The following is a 19466-nucleotide window of genomic DNA, read 5'->3' as shown; positions in this document are numbered from 1 at the left end:
GGGAAATAAATGCTCAGTGCTCCCAGATTTAAACTTCAGAAGTCCTTTCTAACCTTAAAATTTCTCATTCCTTCCCTTTTGAAACCCTATTTGGGGATGGGTTAAAGCTCCTAAAAACACCAACGTGATACTACATGTACAAAAAACAGACACAGAATGCAAATGCAATTAAACAAGACTGGCTCAAAATCTCACTCGTAATGAAATGAACAGACATTTCTGGAGAATACCATCGTAAGTAGAGGGGGAAAGCCAGGAAACAAGAAAACACAACCAACAGAAATGTCCACTAACCTAAAAGTCTAGCCCATCAATTCATGAGCTATCAGTGGTTTTCCTATTATATCCCCTCAAAACTCAGAGAGCTGCAAGCTACTGCAAAAGGGGTGGTTTCTCCATTTAAATTACATTTCTAAAATTTCAAATTTCCTATGAAATGTTTTACATAATGCTCATATACAATCGTTAGATTCATGAACATCTCATCCTTGCAAATAGCAGACCGTGCCTAATTAAGATTTTTCATGCCATTCAGTATAAGTTCAACTGACCGTAAACCCAAGTTAATTTTAAGGCAGCGTCTGGCCAATGTCCAAGACCACCAGTACTCCCAATACCACAGTAAGTTTAAGAATCACCAGTTTGGGTCACTAACATGCTCTTAATCTGTGAAAAGGTCTACGCACCTACCACTTTTACATATTCTCTTAAACTTAACTGTTCAAATGATTTTGTCTACCACCCAGCCGACATCACCTGCTAGGAAACTTGGTTAAGCAGAATAGTTTTTTCATGAAAGGAAGGCTGGGCTTGGGACCTACTACCCTCAAATTGTCCTTTTAAAGGACTAGGTTTTGAGGACTAGATAAAAGGAACATATAAAGAGAAAAGTTAACACATGTCCCACAAACTCTGGCCCTAAATTTGCTTAGAATAACACACTCCTCTATTTCTCAGGTCTTGGATCTGGGAATTCAGGTTTATTTGCTGGTTCAAATTAACTCCCAGTCACCTCCCATTTGCTCAAAGGGCCTTATATTTTATTGCTTCACCGTGTAACAAATGTTTGTTAATATTAAAATGGTAAGCCACGGATATCATTTACTGAAAAACTATCAGAATAGAGTCAACTGGTAAAATATCAAAAGTATCTACACCATACTACCCAGTTATATCTATCATACCTAAAACAAAAAAATTGTCTCTTTCCATTTGACATTAACTTCTGGCGGACTTGCAGCCTTCCGAAGCAACCCAATAAAAAAACCTGGGGCGCCTGGCTGGCTCAGCTGGTGGAACACACGACGTGACCTCGTTCAGAGTTCAAGCCCCACGTTGGGTGCAAACATTGCTTATAAAATCTTTAAAAAAAAAAAAAAAGGAAAAAAAAAAAACCTAGGTTCCACTGCTTTCCACATGCCTCCACCTCAGTAAACAAACAAGCATACTAAACTCTCCCTAAAATCCATCTCATTCATGGTAGAACGTTCGGCTTCCCCATTTTCTGGCCTCAATTTCTAGTCTGGGGTACGAGAAGCAAATGTATACCAAAAACCTTTCAAACCTATCCCCCCAAATGGAGTCCCACTACCCAATGCCCACACTTTTGGTTGGAAAGCCAACTGGTACTTCCAACTGTTTTCCTCAGAAAACCCCTGCAAGGCTAAGGCAGATTTGTCTACACTAAGAAAACGTGGTGCTTGGGTTCTGGGGAACTGGACTCCAATGCCCATACTAGTTCACCACTTACTTGCTCTTCTTTGGCCCCTATTTCGCTCCTAGAAGATGCGTTCTTGTATGTAGGAAGTAACTGAGATTCAAGAACACACAGGGAAGACAACTGTCAGAGTATCTGGCTACTACGTGTCACTCACTGTTACCATTTATCTAACTCAGCACTCCTGCATGGGACCAAGATAATCTAAGTAGTCTCTAGAGAGTCCTAGAAGAGACTATTAACAGCGTTCATCATCTACACATATAGGCTCCCAGAACAAAAACGGGTGTAGAACCTTCAGCAGTTTTCTCTAGTAAACTGTTTTCCCCTTAACATACGGTCACACCCACATCACAGCATTGAAAGCAAGAAACACGAAACCTCTTAAAGCACTCTTGTACATGGAATTAAAATAAGCTGTGATCACCTCTGACCTTCAAAATTACATACAACACATAAAAACAATTTTTATAATTTCCTTCCCAAATTATCGTTCTCTTGGCTACGGAAGCCTGAACAACCTGATGTCAATACAATACAGTAATAAAGAGAAAGAGCATGGAAGGTCACACACAGGAAACCAAAACAACAGTTACCATTATTTTGAACAGTTCACAGTCTTCTCTGCCCCAGTTTTGACTAGCCCTGAAATGGCAAGATTTAAATTTTCAAAAAATTTAAAAAACCCACCACACCAAACTCCAGGATTCTCTATAAAGGCATTTTAAATGTGCTGAATGTAGATGGGGAGGGAGGAGTAAACCGCATTCGTCCTTCAGACAGACAGACAAAAGCAGTTTTATAATCTTTTATTATCAATAACAAACAGCTGCTTTAACGTGTCGTCAGGCAGCTGTTAAAGGGTGGGTGGGAGGACACCCTTGACCCTAACAAGGAAAACTCAAGCCTTTATGTACAAGCAAATTTAGAGCTCTTTTAAGTGTCCAAAGCTATTAATTAGTTTAATTGAGGCATTAAACTAATTCTGAATTAACATATTTGAATAACCAAGAACTAAAATGTTCAAATCTTTTCTAGTACAAAAAAATTAAATTTGCTTTAGTTATAAAAGAGCTCTCTCAATATACACAAACTATACACTTCAGACATTCACAAAAATGTGAGCAGAAGGCTTATCAAAAGACATTTAATACAATTAGTTTTCAACAACCCCTTGGTGGTCCACATCTACAAAGATATCCAGCCCAACCCAACCCCCCTCCAAATCCCACCCCCAACCCCCCCACAGAAAAGCACATACTTACCAGAATTTTTAGCAAGTATGGTTTGGGAATTTTTGTGTGTGTGTTTTTAAAAAAGGCCCCCAGGGCAAGTTATTTACAGTTTAATTGCCACTGTCAACTGATCTGGACCTTGACCGGGATCGGGACCTGGACCTCTGGCGATCCACAGATGCTGGAGACTTAGATCTACTTGAAGAACCACGTTTCTGGCTCTTTTCAGGCACAGGAGACCTACTAACAGAACGGGACTTGCTCCGGCTCCGGCTCCGGCTCCTGGACCGGCTGTAAGACTTGCGACTCCGGGAACGAGACCGGCTACGAGACCTAGAGGAACTCCTGGTTCGGGAACGAGACCTGCTTCGTGACCTACTAGGAAGGGAGGAAAAATACAACATAAGAAGCAGTCCCTACAAACCTATTAACTAAAACTTTGTCTTAAAAATGTTAAAGAGATACCTGTGCCTTTTGCTGCCTTCGATTAATTTGATTTTTCTCCCATTTATTTCCTTTCCAGAAAGTTTTTCAATAGCATTCTTTAAATCACCATAAGAGGCAAATTCTACCACCCTACAATTAAAAAAACAAACAAAAAAAAGCCCTTTATAAAGGTACATACATGTTATAGCCTAGTCTCACACTACACACAGCAAACTAAAATACCTTCTCTGTGCACCTTTTGTTAATACTACATTGTCTGAGATCTTAATGGAGAACAGCATTGCAACAAGGTTTCTCAACCTTTCCAAACAACTGAAATTGTTAATTCTCAGTTGTGGAAGGCTTTCCTATGCACCATCAGATGTTTAGCAGCATCCCTGGCCTCTACCCAGGTGCCAGTAGTGACCTCAACCAGTTACAACCACCAAAACTGTTGTCCAGTGCTCCCTACTGAGCAAACTCCTCCTGGATTGAGAACCACTGCACTACAGCATGTCCAAATTTTATGTTCTCTAAAAAAAATCCCCAGTAAAATTTTCAGTATGTTTTAAAAGGCGGTTATGATCTCCAATACACACTCACCCTTCATTTAATTTAGGTCGATGTGCATCCGCAAAGGTTACTTCCCCAGCTTGTCTCATGAAATCTTTGAGATCCTTAACACAAGACAATCGTGTCAAGCAAAGAAAAGGCGACGTGACACACAAACAACCACATGGTATAAAAAACAAGACTACTGGAAGAGAAGATGTTAGATAAAGTACAAACATGGCATTTACCACACTTGTATTCTATCAGAATTGAAAAATTATCTAGGTCAGGGCACGAAATAAGCAAAAAAGCATATTGCTTTTAAGCAAAATGCTAGAGGAAATTCAGATCTTAACATTAAAGTAGTATTAGTCTATACTGAGCTCAATACATAAGAAAAAAAGCAAAACAAAAAACAAAACAAAAAGAAACAAAAAGAAACAGTACATATTTTAAAAGTAAAGACTAAAGTAGAAATTTTATATTAAAAAAAACAAAACAGAACATTTACAAGACACCAGTTATTTTGTGCCCCATATGTCATTAAAAAAGTTTACTTTACCTTTATTATTATTTCCCTAGGCTAGTCAAGCAGCAAACCGTTAATCGGTCGGAGAAACCTTCATGACATATGCCCGACTGGCTCTTCGCCACCCACTTGAAGGACACTACCCAATCGATGGAAGCCTTTAATCGCACAGCCCTCCCTATTAGCAGACTACAGGCGGATGCAGACATGTTCTACTCTTGTGCAGTTACCAAGGAACACTTTACTGCGATCAGGATTCCAACGACCACCTAATTTCGTATCTTTCAACTCTTTTCGACCAGGACCTCTTATTCGGAAGCGTTACAGGAAGACCGCTCTCAACTTAGGGATCAGATCACGTTATCAAGGCTCTGGGATCGCTGCAACCTGGCACTTCAAGTTTAAGTGCACCGATTACGTCTAGACCGGCAAACACAGATCTAGAGGTGGCCAATTGATCACTGTAGGAGCTGACTGGCAAAGTCAACCAGGCCCAACCAAGAGTGACCAAGACAACGATTAGGATAACCCACAGGCACTCCTCGTCATAAGGCCAACGACACAGATAGGCTGGCAAATAAAGGGTTTAATATTTGGTTAAAATTGATTTTAATAAACAAGAAAATATATCCTCAAAACATTAAACATTTGATCACTAATTATCAAAGTTTGAAATATCCCCCAATTACATTTAATTAAAATTTTAAAATTACAATTAAATCCATTTTAAAATTAATTAAAGATAAAATTACTTTTAATAAAACATAATAAAACATTAACTGCCCATTAATTCTTAAAAAGCCACATTAAAATAGCTCAAAACTGTATTTCAACAAACCTGCCAGCTGACTCTTGAAGATAAATTTTCAACTATAAGCCGATTTTCTGTTCTTACAGGTGGAGCATTTCTGAGGAAGAAAATGAGTACTCACAATGGAAGAAATGCAGCAGTGTGTACCTACTGTGTTCGACTGTGGACAAGTTCAAGCAACGAGACAGAACAAGTCATTCAAAGGACTCCCATCAAGTTTCTACATTATTTTACAGGACTTACTACACGCACTAATCAGGAACAGTGGATTAACATATGAAAAGGAGAAACGATTACTCAGTAAGTACCAGAATCACTTATTGCTAATGGTTCTTAAACATTAAAAGCTCCTCCTGCGGTAAAGATTGTTCAAAGCAGCCATCCACCATCTATCACATACCGTCTATCATTTCGAGGTCTGCGACTACTAAAACGGTCAGAATAGCGTCCTCTACCTCTTCCACCTCGAGATCGAGCCCTAGCATGTTCAATAGTAACCCTACAGGAAGGGGGAAAAAAGACTCCGTTATCTCCACACAAGCCACAAGAGATCGACTTTGAAAAATATCCCAGCTGATCTAGTCCATCTTACGGTGCTCACTGGTTACAAAACTAACGTTCTCACCTTTCACTGCAGAGTTCTTTTCCATCAAGTTCATATACAGCATCATCTGCATCCCTGGGATCCTCAAATTCCTAAAATGTAAACATGGGGGAAAAAAAAAAAAACAAACAGACCAACCCCCTGCTTAATGTGGCTCTAAGATATATTCTACAACATAGTAAGAGCACTGCAAACGTGTGATAGAATGACTATCTTAAAGACAGTGATCAGGAGTGGTTTCCCTCCAACCAACAGCGAGGTTATCCCTCAAGAAAATTCACTGCTCTGAGAAGATACAAAGTTTTCCAAAGATACCCTACCTGAACTCAGTAAAATCAAAACACACTGCTCATCAAAATCTTTAGCGACTTAACAGTAGTTCTAAAACACTTACCACAAAACCAAAGCCTCTTTTCAGATCAATATCTCTTATTCGTCCATACCCCTTGAAGAATCTTTCCACGTCCTTCTCCCTGGCCGCGGGATTTAGCCTCCCGATGAATACTCGACAGCCACTCATGATATCCGGCTAGTATTTCCTGTTAGAAAATGATTCGATTGAAACAATACCAGTGAATGTCAGAAGAATGCCTAGTTAAGGGGCCAAAAACATAAACGGCATAAAATAAAATGTTTACCCGGTGATGTTATAAACAAGATTGCCAAGAGTGCCTCTTATTAGGCCAGGTCCCTTGCAGACAAAATTAAAACTCGGCTCCCAACACGATCCTTCCCTGGGCCCAGACCGCAGCAACCGCAACGCCCACTGCCGCCTCTGGAACTGCGCAGCCGCACTCTCTCCCTGGCTCTTCTGGCCCCCTCCCATCTGCCGCAGTTAGGAAAGGCCGAGAAGTGCGGGCGGAGCCGACCCCGCCCTCCGCAAGGCCAGCCCAATGGTGACGGGCCGCGCGCACGTCGCCGCCTCCCAGGAGCGTCACAGCGGGTGGAAGCCGGATTCTCGCGACGCCACCGCCGCGCCTGCGCAAACGGCGGCGGGCGGACGCCGGCAGCCACAAAATGGCGGCGGCGGAGACAGCGGTGGGGGAGAGCCGCGCGTGCCAAACGCCCTCCTCCCACCGCCTCCCACGACTCCATAGTTCCGGAGTCATTGTGCCCTCCCGCAGAAAACCCTAGCCACACCCCCGAGCAAAGGTCTCCGCCCAAACTCGGGGGGTTCGGGAAGTAAAGAGGTAAGGAGGCAGGGAGGAGCATAGACCCCTGTGTAAAAATGACCATAACCACGACCGCCCTTCCACCTTCAGTTCCCCTCAAACAGTACCCAAAGGGAGACGTGCCCCAGCGCCCACCTCGAATAAACTGCGCTCATTGGACGCCGTCCTCCGCAAAGAGAGCAGCCCTGGCCACTCACGATCTGAGCGGCCATGAAGAAGCCTCGATCCGAGAAGCCTTTCCCTCAAAGTGAGTCACTCACCTACCGGACAGGATCTTTGGCAGCTGAGAGACCAGAGAGGTCCGTAGTCTGCGACGGAGCCGTCTGCCTCCCCGCAAACCAGGACTAAACTCGTCTACGTCTTTCCAAAACTGACGCACTTAGCTGCTCCTGCGTTCCACAAAATGGAGGGCGCGCCCCTGCGTCACTTCCGGTACCGCCCCGGGGACCTCCCCACTGAATCCAGGGATGACGTTTCCGCGGAGCCGGAAGTTTACGTGCAGTAGGGACCGCTTTACGGTGACCGCGCCGGCGACCTGCATCAGCGATGGGCGGGGCCGAGGGGCGGGAATTGGCGTGGGTGTGGTCGTCAGGTGCCAGAAGCTGCACGGGGCGCGGATGAAGGTGTTTGCTCCTTGAGTGGGGCTCGTCAGTGTCTCTCCAGCATTGTCATTGCTAGAGCAAATGGCACTTCTTTTTTAGCTGAATTTTTTTTTTTTTAAGATACTCCGGAGAGTACTGGGTAAAAGAAACTCACATTTTGCAAAAATATTTGGCCATCTCTGAGTCCTTGCTTCCTGCAGTTTATGCTTGTACTTTGGAGGAGGCTGCTTAGTGCACAAGTGAATATCTTAACCATACCATACCACGGACGTGTGGTTTATAGTAGGAAGACTAAAGAACTGCAGTGTTTTTTAAATGGAAGTTTTTTGCATGATGAAATACTAAAATTGGGACTGCAGCTAGCAGGCCATCTTGAATTGGGGTCAGAATGCAGATTTCTGCACTAGAACTGAACCGGTTGGGAGATGTTTCAAGCTACTTTTAAAGTCCAAATGGTATTTGGTTAACCCTCCCTGCTCAGGTTTCCGTAATGTAACACATAAAGTGTACCATTACTCGGAAACAGAAAAGATTGTGTTTTCAAAATGAGGGTGAAATAGCCTTAGGCATCTTTAACTCCACATTTTCCCAGCGAAGTACTCAGGTTGAGAAATTGAGGCATAAATACAATGATTGTGAAAGGTTACTTTTTTTTAATGCTTTTAGGTGGAAACGAAGGCATGCCATTTTTCAGAGTGTCCTGTATCTAGGGTTGCTGTTTGCAACTAAAGTTACACAGAGATGAAGTTAAAGAAGGAGAAGAGCTACTGACGCTTTTTCTGATCTCCCAGCCCTTAGAAACTGTAGGTTCGAATTTAGATAGTTTGTATGGGATGAGCTCCACCATTTAAACATTTGTTTATTTTAAAAAGAGCCTTGGGGGCGCCTGGGTGGCTCAGTCAGTTGAGTGTCTGACTTCAGCTCAGGTCGTAATCTCACAGCTTGTGAGTTCGAGCCCCACGTCGGGCTCTGTGCTGACAGCTGGGAACCTGGAGCCTACTTCTGATTCTGTGCCTCCCTCTCTCTCTGCCCCTCCCCCGCTCACAAACGCTCACACTCGCTCACGCGCACTCTCTCTCAAAAATAAACATTAGGAAAATAAATAAATAAACATTAGGGGTGCCTGGGTGGCCCAGTTGGTTAAGCGTCTGACTTCAGCTCAGGTCATGATCTCACAGCCGGTGGGTTGGAGCCCTGCATCAGGCTCTGTGCTGACAGCTCAGAGCCTGGAGCCTTCTTCGGATTCTTTGTCTCCCCCTCTCTCTGCTCTTCCCCTCCTTGTGCTCTCTCTCTCTTTCTCTCAGTAATAAATAATCATTAAAAATTTTTTTAAAAAATAAACATTAAAAAATTTTAATAAGTAAATAAATAAAAAGCCTCAGTCAGTATATAGCAAAATTGTGAACTTAGTTATCTATGGTATGGGTAATGAGAATGGATTTAAAAGAAAATAATGAGTTTGTTCAAAGGAAACACCTTTAGGGGTGCATGGGTGGTTCTTTGGGTTAAGCATCTGACCCTTGATCTCAGGGTGGTGAGTTCAAGCCCTATGTTGGGCTCTATGCTGGGCACGAAGCCTGATTAAAAGAAAATACCTTTAGCCGCTAGCCTAATAAACACTGGAATCCTGTAATGTACAAATTGTCCCAAACCAGCATTTTTTAGTTACACTTGTTTACTTTCTGCATAATTAAAAAAAAATGGTCTTCCAGTTATTTTCTATATTTTCAGTTGAGTGTGGAAGCAATTGCTTGTGATTTTACTCACTAAATGCTATTTTTGCTGCAATAACAAAGTAATCTAGAAAAAGTTTTCTGGGAGTGAAAAACAAGAATGTTGGTGCTGTACACCATGAAAAAAGTTGCTGTCTTCAGCCCACAGCATTTGATTTTCTTCAGGACTATTTTTTTTTTCAGTAGGCATCACACCCACCATGGAGCCCAACATGGGGCTTGAACTCATAACCCTGAGATCAAGACCTGAGCTGAGATCAAGAGTCAGTTGCTTAACCGACTGAGCCACCCCAGGACTAATTTTTTTTACAAAGCCTGTGAATCTTAAAAATAAGGGGCGCCTGGGTGGCTCAATCAGTTAAGCATCAGACTTTAGGTCAAGCCATGATCTCACGGTTCATGGGTTCGAGCCCCACATAGGGCTCTGTGCTGACATCTCAGAGCCTGGAGCCTCTCTCTCTGCTCCTCGCACACTCATGCTGTCTCTCTCTCTCTCTCTCTCTCTCTCTCTCTCTCTCAAAAATAAATAAACATTAAAAAAAATTTTAATCTTAAAAATAAAACAGTAATTTGGCCATAAAAATGGGTTTATTCAGGAATAGTGGAGAGTTGTAATTTGGGACACAGAAGCTGCTGAAAAACCATAGGCACGTCCAACAAAGAAGAGGAACAGCATGTTTTTTGAGAAGCAGGAAGAATTTGGAATGGGTTGTTTTGAAGGCAAGTCTAAAGTTCGTTAGAGAAAAGCATGGTTTCTCAGCAGCTAAGTTGCAGGGGTAGTTGTTTTCTTATAGAAGATGCAGTGTGCGTCTTTTCTGTGTGAGGGACTGTGATGATTCTTCTCGAGGTTTCTTCTGTTGGGGTCTGTAACTGACACTTCTTCCGGAAATTGCAGAGGAATGCTTTGACTCCCACTGCCTCCCTCCAGACTCTAGTGAGGTTTCCCTTCGTTAGTTTTCACAAGGCCTTTCTCGATTTGTTTAGTGCTTAAACGTTTATCATCTCCACAAAGGTAATTTTTCATTAGTGCCTAGTGACTTAATCTACTGGTTTTTTTAAATGACTTTTTGCAATATTTGTTTTTTCCATGACACTCGCTTAGTAAGTCTTCCTACCAGCTTGTTTCTTACCAGTTCCTCCAATAAACACAGTCGTCTTCCGTGAGCGTGATTACTCTGCCTCCTGTGTGATCCTACAAAATTCTGCATGTGCCCCTATAATTCCTGCATAATGATACGCCTTATTTCTGCTTTTGTTTCCCAGAAATACCTGGCACAGCAAAGATTCAGTATCTGTAGACCTGGATTTTCATTACTATTTTTTTTTTTCAGGTTGTCCTGCTCCTATATTAGTGTTTCAACCAAATGGTACGGCATCTTTTTCCTCAGACACCCAAGTAAGTAGCAAATTCTTTAGTAAAGGAATAAGAAGATGCAGAGAAATCACAGGTTTAAATAAATACAATAAAATAAAGGAAAGGAAAGGAAATAGAGTTTATTGGCCATCTCTTTTGGGGGTCTTTCAGCCTAACTATAGGATGTTTCATTCACCACGTTCCTGATCTCTAACTCAGGAGTCAGCAAATTATGGCCTCTGGGGGGTAATTCAGCCTGCCACTTGTTTTTGTATGGTCTGAGGGTGGTTTTACATTTTTAATGGTTGGGGTTGGGGGAAGGTGATCAAAAGAAGACTTCATGACACATGAAAATTAGATTCAATTCAAAGGTCAGTATCCATTAATAACGTTTTTAAAAACACAGCCAGTCCAGTTCATTTACTTAGCGTCTATATCTGTTGTCCTGCTACAAGGGCAGGGCTGAATAGTTGTAATACACACCATATGAACCACACTATCCGGCTAATATATTTACTATCCGGCTCCTTACCGAAAACATTTGCCACCCCCTGAGCTAACTGATTCTTAAACTTTAAACTGTTCTACGAATGCTCCATCCAGCTCCCTCCATCAGATAATAAAATTGTAGACAAGAACGGAGGATTCAATCTTTATTTTTAAATAGAGTTTATGGTATTCCAATTATTAAAAAACACATACGCTTGGGACGCCTGGGTGGCTCAGTCAGTTGAGTGCCTGACATTGGCTCAGTCATGATCTCACAGTTTGTGGGTTCGAGCCCCACGTAGGGCTCTGTGCTGACGGCTGGGAGCCTGCATCCTGCTTCAGATTCCGTATCTCCCTCTCTCTCTGCCTCTCCTCTCCTCGTGCTCTATCTCTCAAAGATGAATAAATGTTTACAAGAAAGAGAGAGAGAAAAATACCTGTGCTCATTATCACAAAATATACAACAGGAGAAATAATTGAAAGACGAGAAGAACACTCAGAATCCCATCTCACCAAATCAACCTTGGATTATGTTTTCCTGTATTTCCTTCTCGTGTTTTCTTTCCTGGGTGTTTAATATATGTTTTATTTTCCAATTCAAAAGTAATACATCGTCATTTAAAAAAAAACCATAGATATTTTTAAAAAGATGTCAAAAGGCTATCCTTGTTTTTCAAACCCCGAAGGATAATTACTTGGCTTTTTCAATAATTTCTCTGTAGTGTTCTTCTATATATACAAATGCATTTTTAAAATATGAGTCATCTTCACATATAGAATTTGGTATCATTTGGCATGAAGATTTCTTATTCATAAAACATAATCATGGGCACTTTCCATGTTTCTTTAATATATTTATGATCAAAAGTGTATATTCAAATTTGTGGCTGTTTTTCCACTTAACATGACCCAACCACGTGACTGGGGAAAATGCTCATTCTGACCGGTAACTCTGTTTTTCTGAAAATGTCCTAAAGATCACCAGATACTTTCCAACACAAAGAAAAAGTATTGCTTCCTTGTTCCTAGCTAATTCTAAATATTTTTTGAAAGGCTTTTCTTAAATCTCTCTTGGAAATGTATGGTTTTAAAAAATGCTCCATTTTCTACTGATTCACCCCTACATCCCTGTCTGACTTCTTTCAGTTGCCACACTGTGATTTTTTTGTCGCTGTTTTCATTTTGTACATAATAACCAAAAGTCCTGTGAACCTTCTGCTTTAACCTGAGTGCTCTAACCTCAACACCAGATGCACACTAAAATCACCTGACAAGTGTTCATAATATTCCACTGCCTGGGTCTCTACTGGCAGAAATTCTAATGTAATTGGTCCGGACTAGAGTCCTAGTTAGTTAGTAAGGGCTGCAGGTGGCTCTAATACTCAACCAGGAGACCTAGAGGAATGCTGCCCGAGGTCTAGGAACTCACTTTTTGTTCTCCATAAAATCCACCTATCATCTAGTTCCATCTTTCCTCCTCCGAGGACCCATATCTCACTCGGGTTATGGCTGGAGCCCTGATTGGGACAGTCATGGGGAAGCAGATTTGGGACAGAAACGATCATAACACCAAGATAAACTTAAATTCAGAGCACCAAGCATAGCCTCCTTACCACACCTCTTAATATTGGCAGCTCCCATTTTCTGGGCCGCTATTGTGTGCCAGGCATTGTGCTAGGGACACTGCACACATCACCTCAGTCACTCCTCACACAACCCTTCATGTAGCCGTATAACATTTTAATTTTTTTTAATTTTTAATTTTTTTATAATTATTTATCTTAGAGAGAGAGAGTGCGAGCAGGGGAGGGGCAGAGAGACAGGGAGACACAGAATCCGAAGCAGGCTCCGGACTCTGAGCTGTCGGCACAGAGCCCGACGTGGGTCTTAAACCCACAAACCGTGAGATCATGACCTGAGCAGAAGTTGGACGCTCAACTGATTGAGCCATCCAGGTGCCCCGGCATATAACATTTTTTAAATGAAGAAACTGAGGCTTACAGAATCCAATGATCTCTTCTGCCGAGAACATCCCACTTTCTGATTTTCCTGCCAAGGCCCTTCTCACAAAAGCTGCAGCATGACCCTCATGTGAGGCCTCTCTGTGCACTAGGGTGGCCCCAGAAACCCCAGAAACAGGAAGCACTTCTGTGCACTTCTGGCCCACTTTGCAGGACTTTGCAGAGTCCTGACCGCCAAGACCAGAGAAGGTTGGAGTGAGGTCGAAATCAGAACAGGGAGAGCTTCTTTCTCCACACAGGGTGAACTGAAGGAGAAATAGGGCAGTCTCTTTACAAAGAAAGGGAAGAGAAGGTTAGCATAAGGACTCCTGAGAATGTTTTCTTGGGGATACAAAGTAATCCCCACTAACTCAGAATTTGCTGAACTGTTGGCGAAACTTAGCAATTCTTTCTATGTCCGCAGCGTAGTGCTTATGTGATGCCAGCCTGTGCTGTGAGTTAACACCCAGTTTAAATTCTAGCTTTTTGCCTCTGCTGGCAATTATTCTCGAACTCAATGGCTCTTTAAAAGAATCACTTGGGCACTTTTTCAAATGCAGATCGCCAGTGCCATTTTCCCAGCGAAAAGCCTGATTCAGGAACAGGAACGCAAAGCTCAGGAATCTGAATATTTAACTGGTACCCAAGTCAGGTGGTTCTGAGCTACAGTTTGCAACCACTAATCAGAACTGTATTGTGGGTCCACTGCTCCCTTTCTCGTGATCTCAGCGGCCATTCCGTGCTCTGTCTCCTCTTTGCAAGCAACCACGCCTCCTTCCTTGTTAGCAGGTGTATTAAATATCACTGTATAACAAATTACCCTAAAAGTGAATCGCTTAAACAACAAGCATTTATTCTCTCATAGTCCCTGTGATCTGAGAAATTCAGGAGTGGCTTGACCGGGTGGTTCCAGTTTAGAGTCTCTCTTGAAACTGTAGTCGAACCGTAGGCTGGGGCCACAGTCTTTTCTGAAGCCTCAACTGGAGGTGGGGGGGGGGGCGGGATCTACTTCCAAGTTCACTCCCACACCTCTTGACACACCCCAGACCCTTGCTGGCTGTCGGCTGGAGACTTAGGTTCTTTCCCAGGTGGGCCTCCCCATAGGCTGCCTGAACATCCTCAGGACGCGGCAGCTGAGTATCCCAAGAGGGAGTGATCTGACAGCGTGCACCTCACGTGGAAGCTACAGTCTTTTTACAAACCCACCTTGGCAATGACACCCCATAGTGTATTCGTTCGCTAGGGCTGCCGTTACAAAATACCGAGAACTGGGTGGTTTACAACAAGAGAAATGGATTCGGTCACAGTTCCGGAGGCCAGATGTCCCAAACCGAAGTGTCCCCAACTCGAACTGCTCTAGAGGAGGATCCTTCCTTGCCTCTTCCCAGTGACTGGTCCTTGGTGTTCTGGCTGGTGGCAGCAGCACTCTGTCACCATGGAGTCACATGGCCGTCTTCTCCATCTTCCCCCTGTGCACATTTGTCTTTGTTTGAACTTGTGTCCAAGTTTCCCCCCGCCCTTTTTAATGTTTATTTATTTTTGAGAGAGAGAGAGAGAGAGAAAGAACTTGAGTGGGTGAGGGGCAGAGAGAGAGGGGGACACAGAATCCGAAGCAGGCTCCAGGCTCTGAGCTGTCAGCACAGAGCCAGACGCAGGGGCTAGAACTCACGAACCCCGAGACCATGACCTGAGCCGAAGTCGGACACTCAACTGACTGAGCCACCCAGGCACCCCTCCCCTTAAAACTGTTTTTCAAGAAACCCTCCTCTGAACCTCTGTCACTTGTCAACCTGCCCCATCTCACCTTTCCTAAGCCAACATGTTTCTTTACAGAGCAGGTAGTCTTTATACACGAGGTGCCACTTTCTCAAGCTCTCACTCACCTGCAGTCAGACTCCCCCCGCCCGCCCCGTTCCCCTCCCTACCACCCCCACAACTGCCCTCGAGACATTCACCATTCACCTGATTGCAAAATCCAGTGGCCTGTTAGCAGCTCTCATCCTCCGCAATGAAAGCGATGTTCACCCTCCCCTCACTGTGCGCCAAGCATAGCACTCAGGACTTCGGATTAAGTAGCCAATTCCGTCCTCATGCAACTCACTAAAATCAATTCACACCCTCGTTTAAAAAAAAATATGTGGAACCCAAAGCTGAAAGTCACACAGCTGGAAGCGGTGGAACCCTGAACCGAACCCAGCACGCCTCTTCCAACTCTGTGGTTCCAAAGGATTTCCTTTCCAAAGTTTACCCAAAGGGGAAATCTATAACCTCATAGCATTATTAAATCAGGAGAGAACATTTCACATCACGGGTAAGTCACCCTGGCCGCATTTTGGTCTCTGTCTTACAAATGTGTGAGCTCGAATGTGCCAGTGGTTGCAGCCCTTGCAAGTAAGGACCGAAGCATCTAGGCTGTGTCACACGGGACACCCGCAGGCCAAACATGCGGGCGAAGCCCTGAGCCAATCGGCTAAGCCTACAGGAGCTGCAATCGTGTGTGCTGGAATTTCGGTCCCAACGCCTACCCTGGCAGCTCCAGAGCTGAATTACGACCTGGCGCATCCAACAATTTTTGTTGAGTGACTCTATGACTTTCAGCATGCTGCTGGACCTTTCTAAGCCGCAGTTTCCTCGTGTCCGAATTAGGTCAGTAATAGTACTTAATTCATAGGGTTGTCATGAGGATTCAGCGAGGCAGCGTGTGTAATGTATTCGATCCAGAGCCTGGTCCATTCAGCACATTTCAGCGGTAGTAAGTCATACAGTAAACAATGTCTCCTCATTCAGAAAGGACAAAAATCGTAGAGGAGGTTAGGCTGCTCTAACAGAGAGAACCAACAAGACTGAGTTGAAGACCATGGGCGTTTCTTTCTCATGTCCCCAAATCCTCTGTACGTAGAAGATAAAAGATTGCAACGTCCCAAAGACCAAACCATTCAAGGGGTTTATGAAAACCAGAGAGAACTGGACAAGAGCCCACCATTGTTTGTTGACTCCTACACCCACTCCATCCTCCAAGCTGTCAGGAACTGGGACCAACCAATCGCCGAGCTCTTTCCATCTTTAACATCAAGGGGGAAGCCTCAAAAGTATTAACTCTCCATACCCATTTATAACAGAGCCATTGTGGCAGGGCACACAGGAGAGATCCCCCAGAGAGGGACACGCCCCAACCCCCGCAAGATCAGCCCCAATACTGGAAATTATGCCTTCTCTAATGCGACAATTAGGGTCGAGACACAGGGGGCCAATCCAGTGCTGCACAATTGACATCTGCCTCTTTGACAAGTCAGCGTGCCTACTAGTGGCCAAGTTTAGCCAGAAGAAATGGATGCTTCGGCTATAGAGCTGTAGAGGGGAATGAGAAGCTCTACCGTGTGTTTCTTCCTGATCATTGTACCTCAAGTAAACAATCTCCTATTTTAGGAGCTTGGGTACTGAGTATTTAAGTTAAATTCAATGCCCATGGCTTGGGTGTAATGTGTAATGAGCTTCCGTAGAGATCTGGTTGAATCCGCAGTGAGACACTGCAAGGAACCCAGAGCTGCAGAGACTGGGGGCCTGATGGAAAACCAGAAGCCCAGCATCTCCAGGGTTAGCACAGGAGAACCAGTGCAGCTTCTGGTAGGTCTGGGGCTTCCAGGCTATCTTGGTTAGGCTGACCCTAGTTCTCTCCTATGTTTTTTACCACCCTAATTCCTGATGAAGGCTCATGTGCTCCCAGCCAAGGACCCTCTTCAGAACAGTAGGGCATATGGTAGAAATAGTTGAGTGTTCCTCAAAGCAGAAGCATGGTGGGGCACCTGGGTGGCTCAGTCGGTTCAGTGTCCGACTTTGGCTCAGGTCATGATCTCACAGTTCGTGGGTTCGAGCCCCGCCTTGGGCTCTGTGCTGACAGCTCGGAGCCTGGAGCCTGCTTCAGATTCTGTGTCTCCCACTCTCTCTGCCCCTCCCCCACTCTCTCTCTTCTCTCTCTCTCTCAAAAAGTAAATAAACATTAAATTTTTTTTTTTAGGTGGAAGCATGGAAAGAAGAGGCTGGAGGTGGATGGAGATAGACGGGATTACGGTAAGCTAGCTACCATGTTAACGAGCTCAGACTTTATCCAGTGAACACTGAGTAGATGTAAGGTTTTAAGTTGACAGGGACCCCCATAGACGTGACATGGAAATTGATGAAGTCATCCAGGTTTTTGTTGAGGCCAAGATTCTAAGAACAGATTAGGAATGTATTTGCCATAACATAAATCAGTCCTGCGGATGTCACGTACGGCATGGTCACTACAGTTAATAACACGGTATCGCATACTCGAAAGTTGCTAGGAGAGCAGATTTTAAAAGTTCTCATCACAAGGAGAAAAATGTCTAACTATATGTGGTGAGCAGAGTTGTGATCATTTAGCAATATATACATATGTTAAATCATTATGTTGTACATTTGAAGCTAATATAATGTTAAATGTCAATTATATAGCAATAAAAATAAATTTTTTTAAAAAATGTATTTGCCTTGGGAGGAGGCTTCCAGTGACCAGTGAGCCCTGGAGATTCCAAGCATGAACACTATGGGGACAAGAGTTCAGGGGAAACGGGCTGACCAGTGGCTTACAATCAGGGCTGGGTTTCAGGGATATGATCGACTTGCCTGGCAATTCCGGCAGGACCCTGGTGCAATCAGTGTGTATTTTCTCTTCATTGGGTGCATTTGCAAATGTCAATGTGCCTCACACACTCTGGATTTGTCCACCAAAGAACACGTTCTTACTCTATTGCACTGAACATTTTTTTAAGCTGTTAATTTGTTCATTTATTTTGAGAGAGAGAGGCCTGACTCGGGGCTCAATCTCAAGACCATGATATCGTGACCTGAGCCGAAATCGAGAGTGGGTCGCTTAACCAACTGAGTCACCCGGGAGCCCCTCACATTTGATTTTAAATACATGCTTCTTCTGGTTATGATTATAAGGCATGTCAAGTGCATTTTTAGTGTTTTGTTCAGTAAGCCATTGGCCAACCTTGACCTAGTCTGGAATCTGGGCTGTCGTCCCCACACTTCCAAGGCATCTTGCCTTTCTCTAAATTCCATGGCATCCATGCTCTCTGTCTCTTCTAGCAGTTGTCACAGGCTGCCCTGGAACAGGATTGTTAGCGGCTAGATTATAAATTCTTTGATGTTAAAGACCCTGTTTTATAAATCTTGTATCCCTCTCAGCACGAAGACAGTCCCCCATATACAGTAGGCAGCCACACAAACCAGCCCACAGGGAACACCACCTTGTTCTTGAGGAGTGTTATGTCCTGTCCTCCTGATCAGACTCTCTGGGCAGATATGTTGCTGCTGCCTGAAGCCATCCCGTAGCCATTAGCAACTGGCTCATCGTGGCTCAACGAGGTTCTCTCTACCTTAGGAACTTTGAGTTTGGAACGGAGAGACCCAACGCTGAGGCATCTTAATGGCAGCACGCCAGAAGGAAGCTGGCTTCCCAGTCTGTGGCCGAAGCACTCAGAAAGGCTTTGGTGCTGGCTCCTCCTTAAATGAACTTGTTCCAACCTCCTGGATCTCATGAGATCCCCAGTACTTTCCACTGATTTCCTCTTTATGCTTGAACTGGCTTCTGTAACTTGAGCACAAAATAGCCTAACACACATCTTCCGGTGCAAGCAACGAGAGGTGTGTTTATCATTAAGTACTCAGAAGCGTCGAATGAAATCCCGGGGCCAGGATGTGTCCGGGTCTAGGAAGGCATCTGGAAACAGGAAGTGGGAACTGTCAAGAACCCAGAAATACAGACTTTCTCTTTCCTTTCTCTCTCTCTCTCTCTTTCTAATTTCATTTGCTCTCTCCCTGCCGCCTGGCTTTCCCTGCCTCACGATCCATATGGCAGAAGCTGGCCACACCATGTCCCCCAGTTTTTATATCTTTTCCATCCAAAAGCAGATCTCAGGACGAGGGCGGAATCTCTTAGTCCCAATTCCAAGTTCCAGGGAGAGGGAAATCAGATTAGTCCAGTTTGGGCATGGTGTCTATTCTCATCCTGGCAGAGGAGATAAGGTCACATGGTACAAGCAGAGCTATCAGAGAGCCCGCCTCTTCGGTGAGGACGAAGTGCAAACAGGGTCATGGTGAACGAGGCTGGCCGCCTACGTGTTGGACAAATGAGCCACTCAACTTCAAAATGGCCCAGTCTGCCTTAGATCCAACTTACAACCACCCACCACCCTTCTACCCGAGCAGGCCCAACC

The 19466-nt window shown here is 44.1% G+C and overlaps 2 protein-coding genes across 10 annotated transcripts in view; one reads left to right on the top strand and one right to left on the bottom strand.

The window, feature by feature from the left end:
• Positions 1-2510: 2510 nt before the first annotated feature.
• On the bottom strand, positions 2511-7466 carry SRSF5 (serine and arginine rich splicing factor 5). 5 transcript variants are annotated; one of them, XM_007095145.3, is made up of 8 exons: positions 7307-7466; positions 6269-6413; positions 5896-5966; positions 5671-5769; positions 5298-5367; positions 3982-4055; positions 3418-3528; positions 2511-3330 (listed from the first exon to the last, which is right to left on the bottom strand). In XM_007095145.3, the coding sequence occupies exons 2-8, from the start codon at positions 6392-6394 to the stop codon at positions 3063-3065; spliced, it is 819 nt and encodes a 272-aa protein (XP_007095207.1). In that variant the 5' UTR covers positions 6395-6413; positions 7307-7466; the 3' UTR covers positions 2511-3062. The 5 variants fall into 5 exon arrangements, with proteins under 5 accessions (XP_007095207.1, XP_042845933.1, XP_015398883.1 ...); XM_042989999.1 differs by having other exon boundaries at positions 2511-3327; XM_015543397.2 differs by having other exon boundaries at positions 7311-7466.
• LOC122239645 overlaps positions 6858-19466 on the top strand; it is a 25493-nt gene continuing 12884 nt past the window's right edge. For 3 of the 5 annotated variants that reach the window (XM_042990002.1, XM_042990000.1, XM_042990001.1), the window contains exons 1-3: positions 6858-7293; positions 10713-10777; positions 17240-17292. In XM_042990002.1, the coding sequence (XP_042845936.1) occupies positions 7103-7293; positions 10713-10777; positions 17240-17292 (309 nt within the window). In that variant the 5' untranslated portion in view covers positions 6858-7102. The remainder of the gene's footprint in view (positions 7294-10712; positions 10778-17239; positions 17293-19466) is intronic. The other 2 variants (XR_006218956.1, XM_042990003.1) reach the window with 2 other exon arrangements.

Source organism: Panthera tigris, chromosome B3 (genome assembly GCF_018350195.1).
Source record: "Panthera tigris isolate Pti1 chromosome B3, P.tigris_Pti1_mat1.1, whole genome shotgun sequence".
Taxonomy (NCBI): Eukaryota; Metazoa; Chordata; class Mammalia; order Carnivora; family Felidae; genus Panthera; species Panthera tigris.
Note: the sequence above shows the minus strand (reverse complement) of the source record. Positions and strands in the feature narration are given on the sequence as shown.

What these genes read in the sequence shown, in the direction of transcription:
- SRSF5 (XM_007095145.3), bottom strand. Translation starts at nt 6,394, where the DNA reads ATGAGTGGCTGTCGAGTATTCATCGGGAGGCTAAATCCCGCGGCCAGG. An exon ending in AGACCTCGAAATGATAGACG is followed by an intron (nt 5,368 to 5,670) that starts GTATGTGATAGA and finishes TTTCTTCCTCAG; the next exon opens with AAATGCTCCACCTGTAAGAA. An exon ending in CGACCTAAATTAAATGAAGG is followed by an intron (nt 3,529 to 3,981) that starts GTGAGTGTGTAT and finishes TTTTAATTGTAG; the next exon opens with GGTGGTAGAATTTGCCTCTT.